This window comes from Ceratotherium simum, chromosome 17, assembly GCF_057802395.1.
Source record: "Ceratotherium simum simum isolate JZ-2026a chromosome 17, ASM5780239v1, whole genome shotgun sequence".
In the NCBI taxonomy this organism is placed as follows: domain Eukaryota; kingdom Metazoa; phylum Chordata; class Mammalia; order Perissodactyla; family Rhinocerotidae; genus Ceratotherium; species Ceratotherium simum.
Genome location: NC_141916.1, coordinates 20,717,523 through 20,726,945, shown reverse-complemented (window position 1 = coordinate 20,726,945; position 9,423 = coordinate 20,717,523). Strand labels below are relative to the sequence as shown.

Here is a 9,423-nt window from a genome sequence, read left to right as displayed (position 1 = left end):
GTTTTGGTATCAGGGTAATGCTGGCCTACTACAATGAGTTTGGAACCATTCCCTCTTCTTCATTTTTTTAGAAGAGTTTGGGAAGGATAGGTATTGAATCTTCTTTGAATGTTTGATAGAATTCACCAGTGAAACTGTCTGGTCCTGTACTTTTGTTTTTTGGGAGCTTTTCGATTACTGATTCAATCTCCTTACTAGTAATTGGTCTATTCAGATTTTCTATTTGCTCATGATTCAGTCTTGGAAGATTGTATGTTTCTAGGAATTTATCCATTTCTTCTAGGTTGTCCCATTCATTGGCATAGAATTATTCATAGGAGTCTCTTATGATCCTTTGTGTTTCCGTGTATCAGTTGTAACTTCTCTTTCATTTATGATTTTGTTTATTAGAGAACTTTCTCTTTTTTTCTTGGTTATTTTAGCTAAAAGTTTGTCAATTTTGTTTATCTTTTCAATGAACCAGCTCTTAGGTTCATTGATCTTTTATATGTCTTTTAGTTTGTATTTCATTTATTTCCTCTCTGATCTTTATTATTTCCTTCCTTCTACTGACTTCAGGCTTCATTTGTTTTTCTTTTTCTAGCTCCTTTAGGTGTAAAGTTAGATTGTTTATTTGAGATTTTTCTTGTTTATTGACCTGAATTGCTATGACCTTCTCTCTTAGAACCACTTTTGTTGCATCCTAAAGATTTTGGTATGCTATGTTTCTGTTTTCATTTGTCTCTAGGTATTTTTTGATTTCTTCTTTGATTTCTTTGATGATACATTGGTTGTTCAGAAGCATGTTGTTTAATCTCTACTTTTTTGTTTTTCTAGTTTTCCTCCTTGTTACTGATTTCTAGTGTCATACCATTGTGTTCAGAGAAGATGCTTGATGTGATTTCAATCTTCTTGAATTTATTGAAACTTGTTTTGTGGCCTAATGTGTGACCTATCCTAGAGAATGTTCCATGTGCATTTGAGAAGAATGTGTATCCTGTTGCTTTTGGATGAAATGTTCTGTATGTAGGCATATCTTGGAGATATTGTGGGTTTGGTTCCAGACAACTGTAATAAAGCAAATAACACAATAAAGTGATTCACATGAATTTTTTGGTTTTGTAGTGCATATAAAAGTTATGTTTACACTATACTGGTCTATTAAGTGTGTAATAGCATTATATCTAAAAGTGTACATACCTTAATTAAAAAATACTTTATTGTTAAAAATGCTAAATATCATATGACCCTTAGCAAATCATAATATTTTTGCTGGTGGAGGGTCTTGCCTCAATGTTGCTGGCTGCTGATTGATCAGGGTGGTGGTTACTGAAGGTTGGGGTGGCTGAGGCATTTTCTTAAAATAAGACAACAATGAAGTTTGCTAAATTGATTGATTTTTCCTTTCATGAATGATTTCTCTATAGCACGTAATACTGTTTGATAACATTTGACTCACAGTAGAACTTCTTTCAAAATTGGAGTCAACCTTCTCAAACCCTGCTGCTGCTTTATCAACTAAGTTTATGTAATATTCCAAATCCTTTGTTGTCATTTCATCAATCTTCACAGCATCTTCACCAGGAGTAGATACCCTCTCAAAAACTTTCTTTGCTCATCCATAAGAAGCAACTTCTCATCCTGTAAAGTTTTATTGTGAGATTGCAGCAATTCATTCGCGTCTTCAGGCTCCACTTCTAATTCTAGTTCTCTTGCTATTTCCACCACATCTACAGTTACATCATTCACTGAAGACTTGAACCCCTCAAAGTCATCCATGAGAGTTGGAATCAACTTCTTCCAAACTCCTGTTCATGCGGATATTTTCACCTATTCCTATAAATCATGAATGTTCTTAATGGCATCTAAAATGGTGAATCCTTTCCTGAAGGTTTTCAATTTACTTTTCCCAGATCCATCAGAGGAATAACTATCTATGGCAATTACTGTCTTACGAAATGTATTTCTTAAATAATGAGATTTGAAAGTTGAAATTACTTCTTGGTCTCTAGGCTGCAGAGTGGATGTTCTTTTATCGGGCATGAAAACAGCATTAATCTTATATATTTCCATCAGACCTCTTGGGTGACCAGGTGCATTGTCAATGAGCAGTAATATTTTGTTTTTTATCTTTTTTTAAATTTTTTGTTTATTGCAGTAAGATTGGTTTATAACATTGTATAAATTTCAGGTGTACATCATTATACTTCTATTTCTTGAGCAGTAATATTTTGAAAGGAATCTTTTTTTCTGAGCACTAGGTCTCAACAATGGGGTTAAAGTATTCAGTAAACTGTGTTGTAAACAGATGTGCTGTCATCCAGGCTTTGTTGTTCCATTTATAGAGCACAGGCAGAGAAGATTTAGAATAATTATTAATACCTCTGGGATTTTTGGAATGGTAAATGAACATTGGCTTCAATTTAAAGTCACCAGCTGCATTAGCCCCTAACAAGAGAGTGAGTCTGTCCTTTAAAGCTTAGAAGCCAACCATTGACTTCTCCTCTCTAGCTATGAAAGTCTGAGATGGCATCTTCTTCCAATAGAAGGCTGTTTAATCTACATTGAAAATCAGTTGTTTAATGTAGCCACCTTCATTAATTATCTTAGCTAGATCTTTTGGATAACTTCCTGCATCTTCTACCTTAGCACTTGCTGCTTCACCTGGTACTTTTATGTTATGGAGATGGCTTCTTTCCTTGAACCTCATGAACCAACCTCTGCTAGTTTCAAACTTTTCTTTTGCAGCTCCCTCACTTCTCTCAGCCTTCATAGAATTGAAAAGAGTTAGGGCCTTGCTCTGGGTTAGGCTTTGGCTTAAGGGAATGTTCTGGCTGCTTTGATCTTCTATTCAGATCACTAAAACTTTCTCCACATCAGCAATAAGGCTGTTTCACTTCCTTATTATTCCCATGTTCACTGGAGTAGCACTTTTAATTCACGTCAAGAACTTTTCCTTTACATTCACAATTTGGATAACCATTTGGTGCAAAAGGCCTAGCTTTTGGTCTATCTCAGCTTCCAACATGCTTTCCTCACTAAGCTTAATCATGTCTAGCTTTTGATTTAAAGTGAGAGACATGCAACTCTGCCTTTCACTTGAACACTTAGAGGCCATTGTAATAATTGGCCTAATTTTGATATTGCTGTGTCTCAGAGAATAGGGAGGCCCCAGGAGAGGGAGAGAGACAGGGGAACTGCTGGTCAGTGGAGCAGTCAGAACACACATAACATTTATTGGTTAAGTTTGGCATCTTATATGGGGACAGTTTGTTGTGCCCCAAAAGAATTACAATAGTGACATCAAAGATCACTGATCACAGATGACCGTAACAAATATAATAATAATGAAAATTGTGAAATATTTCTAGAGTTACTAAAGTGTGACACAGGGACATGAAGTGAGCAAATGCTGCTGGAAAAATGGCACTGATAGACTTGCTTGATGCAGGGTTGCCACAAAGCTTCAATTTGTAAAAAATACAGTATCTGTGAAGTGCAATAAAATGAAGTATGCCTGTCTATCTGTTAAGTCCATCTGGTCTAACATGTCATTTAAGGCCAATATTTCCTTATTAATTTTCTATCTAGATTATCTATGCATTGATGTAAGTGGGATTGTTAAAGTCCCCTACTATTATTGTATTGCTGTCAATTTCTCCTGTTAGGTGCATTAATATTTGCTTTATGTATCTTGGTGCTTCTATGTTGGGTCCATATATATTTATAAATGTTATGTTTTCTTGTGGATTGACCTCTTTATCACTATGTAATGCCCTTTTTTGTCTTTTACTATATTCTTAGTTTTAAAGTCTATTTTGTTTGTTATGACTATAGCTACACCAGCTTTCCTTTTGTTTCCATTTGCATAGAATATCTTTATCCATCCCTTCACTTTCAGTCTGTGTGTGTCCTTACTTCTGAAGTGAGTCTCTTGTAGACAGCATATACATAGGTCTTGTTCTTTTTATCCATTTAGGCACTCTGTGTCCTTTGGAGGGTTTAGTCCGTTTACATTTAAAGTAATTATTGATAGGTATGTACTTATTGCCATTTTGTTAATTCTTTTATGGCTACTTTTGTAGTTCCCCTCTGTTCCTTTCTTCTCTTTCTCTCTTCCTTTGTGGTTTGATGGCTTTCTTTAGTGTTAGTTTAGATTCCTTTCTCTTTGTCTTTTGTATATTTACTATAAGTTCTTTTTGCGTGTTTATCATGAAGTTCATATGTAACTTCCTATGTATGTAACAGTCTGTTTTAAGTTGATATCAACTTAAATTTGAACACATTCCAAAACTTTATATCCTCCTCCCATGTTTTATATTTCCAATGTGAAATTTTACATCTTTCTATTTTATGCATCCCTTAACTAATTGTAGTTTTAATTTTACTATTTTTGTCTTTTTATCTTCCTACTTGCTTTATAAGTGATTTATCTACTACCTTTACTATATGTTTACTTTTTCCAGTGAGATTTTTTACTTTCATATGTTTTCTTGTTAATTAGTGCCATTTCTTTCAGTTTAGAGTGGTTCTTTAACCTTTCTTGTAAGGCCAGTTTAGTGGTGATGAACTCCTTTAGCTTTTGCTCATCTGGGAAACTCTTAATCTCTCCTTCAATTCTGAACAATAACCTTGCCAGGTAGAAAATTCTTGGTTGGAAGTTTTTTTCCTTTTAGCACTTTGAATATGTTGTGCAACTCTCTTCTGGCTTGCAAAGTTTCTGCTGAAAAATCTGCTGATAACCTTATGGGGTTTCCCTTGTATGTAATAATTCGTTTTTCTTTTGCCGCTTTTAAAATTCTCTCTTTATATTTAACTTTTACTATTTTAATTATAATGTGTCAGTGTGGCTCTCTTTGGGTTCCTCTTACTTGGAGTTCTCTGGGATTCCTGAACCTGTGTGTCTGTTTCATTCTCCAGATTAGGGAAGTTTTCAGCCCATTATTTCTTCAAATAAGTTTTATGGCCCTTTCTCTCTCCTCCTTCTGGATCTCTAGAATGTGAATGATATTCCAATTGATGTTGTCCCAAAGGTCCCTTAGGTTATCTTTATTTTTTAAAATTCTTCTTTCTTTTTGCTGTTCTGTCTGGTTGAGTTCTATTGCTTTGTCTTCCAGCTCACTGATCTGATCTTCAGTTTCATTCAGTCTGCTGTAGAGCCCCTCTAGTGTGTTTTTCAGTTCACATATTGTATTCTTTAGTTCTGTCAGTTCTGTTTGGAATTTTCTTATATTTTATATCTTTCTGTTGAAGATCTCACTGTGTTCATATATTCTTCTCCCAAGTTTGGTGAGCCCCTCTATGACCATTACTTTGAACTTTTTGTCAGGTAGATTGCTTATCTTAATTTCATTAATGTCTTTTTCTGATATTTTATCTTGTTCTTTCATTTGGAACATATTCTTCCATCTCCTCATTTTGCCTCACTCTCTATTTTTGTTTCTATGTATTAGGAAAATCAACTATCTATTCCAGTCTTGAATGAGGGAGCTTGTGTAGGAGATGTTACTTGGGGCCCAGAAGCACAATCCTCCCTGAGCACCGGAGCTAGACATACAAGGGACATCCTTGAGTGGGCTGTGCATACCCATTGGCTCTGGTGGGACTGCATGAGTGGCATGTGGGGGCTGGGCTTCTCACCCTTCACATCTGTTTGTGTCATGTGCAAGTGGCATGGGGCTAGGGAATGGGGATGCTGGCCCTCCCCATCTGTTGGTGTCTTGCACGAGTGGTAGACTCCCAGTTTAATCTATAAGAAGCAGATTATTTAGTGGGACTGTGATGGAATTTGAGGAGTGATTAATATACTGAGGAGTAGATACAATGACTATTGGAACTTTGCATCTTCATTTTGGGGAAAGTATGAGAACTTCTTCACTTATAATAAGGATAGGGTTTTAAGACCTACATGATGATGTTATGGCTCTTATTACATACAACTAGATTGATTTCTGAAAATATTTAACTAATATAAAGCATAGTGAACAATGTATACATATATCTGTTTGCTCACTTTATCATTATTTTTCTCAATATTTCTTTATGTTTATAAGATGATAGATGAAAATTATGTTGTCTTGATGTGTTAATTTACATTAGGGAACTTCTACTGATTTTTTCTGGTTTACAATATGTATATACATTGAATACAAATGCTATATGTTTTCAAGGAAGAAGTTGTAGAAAATACAATACCAATTTTTAGTATAACAGTATGTTCATTTGTTTTTTTATTTATTTATTTTGTTGTGAAAAAAACACATAATGTGGATCTTACCCTCAATTTTTTAAGTGTACAATATTGTTAACTACATACACATTGTTGTACAGGAGTTCTCTAGAACTTTTTCTTCTTGCATGACTGAAACTCTATACCCACTGAACAGCAACTTCCCATTTCTTCCTGTCCCAGCCCCTGGTAACCACCATTCTACTTTCTGTTTCTATGATTTTGACTGCTTGCAATATCTCATATAAGTAGAATCATGAAGTATTTGTCCTAATGTGAGTAGCTTATCTCACTTAACATAATGTCCTCAAGGTTCATCCATGTTGTCACATATTGCAGAATTTCCTTCTTTTTTTAAAGCTGAGTAATATTTCATTGTATGTATATACCACATTTTCTTTATCCATTCATCTGTTCATGGACATTTAATATGTTCATTCTTTATTTTCACTATTCTTTGACTATTTACAGGCATACATGCCATTTGATGCCTCTGGTGCCACCAGGGCAGGTGAATGGAGGGTGCTGAACTGTCTCATTCTGGAGCATTATCTGTATCTAGCTTACTTGTTCTGTGCCCTTTTATTAATGGACTGGTTTGTGTAACTCCATAAGTAAAAGTTCTGGGGCTCAGGGTCTTTGCTTTTGTTCAGCCTCTTCAACTGTAATGAGGTCACCCCTTCTAGATTAATTTTGAAAGGCTGTGGTAGGAGCTAACATACTATGAATCTTTTTCCTCAGACCTTGAATGGGCCAAATACTTCTCTGACTATATTTCTAAGCTTTTAGAAGTCTCTTCACTTTGAATAAGAACAAATATACTTGAATATAATTAAAAAGCAAGTTCCACAGGAGCTCTGAGCTTGCAAAGTTCTCTCCCCTTGTAGATTGATTCTCTTATAGAGCAAACACCCTGTTGCCATTTCTTACCCTGAGATACACATTTGCTGCCTCAGCATCCTCTGCAGAGCTGCCTTCACCTCCTGGTTCTTGAGGCTGTAGATGAGGGGGTTTATCAAGGATGTGATCATACTATACTGTATAGAGACAACTCGCTCCAGGACTGATCCTGAAGGGGGGCTGATGTACCTGAATAGAGCTGTCCCATAGAACAAGAGCACCACAGTGAGGTGAGAGAAGCAGGTAGAGAAGGCTTTGCCTTGGCCCCCAGAGGAGGAGATACTTAGAATGGCAAACATAATTTTTAAGTAAGAAAAGAGGATCAGGGGAAGTGTCACAAGTCCTAGAAATGCAGTAGACCCAGCCAGCAGGATGGTGTTAGCCATGGGATCAATGCAGGACAGAGGAAAGAGTGAAGGAAGTTCACAGCTGAAGTGGGAGATGGTATTGGGATCGCAGAACTGTAATTTCTGGATACAAAGATTATTCACCGGTGAGTTCAGAAAACCCATCGTCCATGCTACACTGACCATTGCAGTGCAGAGAGGTCTATTCATGACCACAGTGTAGAGTAGAGGGTGACAGATGGCAGCATAGTGGTCATAGGCCATAGCAGAGAGCAAGCAGCTCTCAGTGCCCCCAGAAAGAATAAAAAAGAAACTCTGGGTGATACAGCCCCACACTGAGATGGTTTTCTTCTGAGACAGGAAATTCTGCAGCATCTTGAGCACAGTGACTGAAGAGTGGCATATGTCTAGGAAAAACAAATGTCCAAGGAAGAAGTACATGGGCGTGTGGAGGTGGGAATCACACCTGATCTACAGGATCATCATCAGGTTCCCCATCAGAGTCTGGAGGTAAATCCCCAGGAAGAGAACAAAGAGCATGGTTTGGATATCTGGGTCACTGGACAATCCAAGAAGCACAAATTCATCAATAATGCTAAGATTTTTCATAGTATATCTTAGATATACTATGCCTAGAAACAAACAAATATTTATTCACTTGGTGGGACAATGATCTGAGTCATTCTTAGTGAATAGGATTTATTTATTTATTTTTTTGTGAGGAGATCAGCTCTGTGCTAACATCTGCCAATCCTCTTGTTTTTTTTGCTGAGAAAGACTGGCCCTGGGCTAACACCCGTGCCCATCTTCCTCCACTTCACATGGGACACTGCCACAGCATGGCTTGCCAAGCAGCGCGTCGGTGCGCGCCTGGGATCCGAACCGGCGAACCCCGGGGCACCACAGCGGAGCGCGTGCACTTAACTGCTTGCGCCACGGAGCCAGCCCCAATAGGATTTATTTTTTAATTTATAAAATATTCACTTTTTAGCTTCAAGCCTGAAATTGAATCTGAGGATAGAGAAGTATCTGACTACCCTATTACTCTATTAAATATTGCAACTTTCTTTCTCCTGCCTAAGTTCTCCTTCTCAAGCTCAACTTCTCTTTCCCCATAGCACTTAACATTTTCTAACATATTGGATAATTGACTAAGTGGGTACATTAAAAAAATTATCTCTTCCTGCTAGAACTTATATTACACACAGGCAAGGATCTTTTTTTCTTCCCCCCAAGGATGCATTCCTAAGTGCCAATAATTGTCACTGACTCCATAATTTTTGAGTAAGAAAAGAGGATCAGGAAAGTGTCACAGCCCTAAAAATGCAGTGGACATAGCTAGAAGGCTCTAAATAAACATTTGTTGAATGAAAGAATGAATACTTCCTCAGCTACCGTCTCTTCTTGTAACCCTCATTGCTACCAGCCCTCTGACTTCTTAGATGATAGACCCCTCACAGTCTCTATCCTCTCATGCTCTTCCCCAGCCTTTCCTCAGCACCTGAAATCATCCAAGTTGTGGTGAGCTCCAGAAGTTGCAACAGGTAGAAATACACTAGAGGCAAAGCAAGAGGGATCCTTTTGTGGGAGGCTACTCTTCAAAACAATTAGAACTTAAATTCCTAGTACATTTCGTCTGACATGTCACCAGACACATGTTATCTGACCTCATATTTCCTGAAGAGGACAATGTGGGACAGAAGAGTGACATGACTTGCACCACAGGCAGCTGGTCTCAGAGCCAGCACTAGGCCAGATGTTCTGATTTCACATCCAGTTCTCTTTCTAGTGCTTTATACACAGACAATAAATATTTGTGGATTTAAGGAGTTTCAGGTTGGGACTGGTATGGATTGGGGGGACAGGAGTGACCCCCATTTTCCTTGGTCCTGTGAATTTGCAATATGCCCTAGGGTTCTACAGCAGCTGCTGTGGTGGTAAAATGAGCACTAGACTCAGAGTCAGAAG

General features: G+C 37.4%; 1 protein-coding gene across 1 annotated transcript; it reads right to left on the bottom strand.

Annotated features, from left to right (window-relative positions):
• Positions 1-7,134: 7,134 nt before the first annotated feature.
• Positions 7,135-8,064, bottom strand: LOC101402184 (olfactory receptor 5BS1-like). The gene is given in 1 exon segment (XM_014786732.2): positions 7,135-8,064. A coding segment is annotated over 1 exon segment (930 nt).
• Between the last annotated feature and the right edge of the window lie 1,359 nt (positions 8,065-9,423).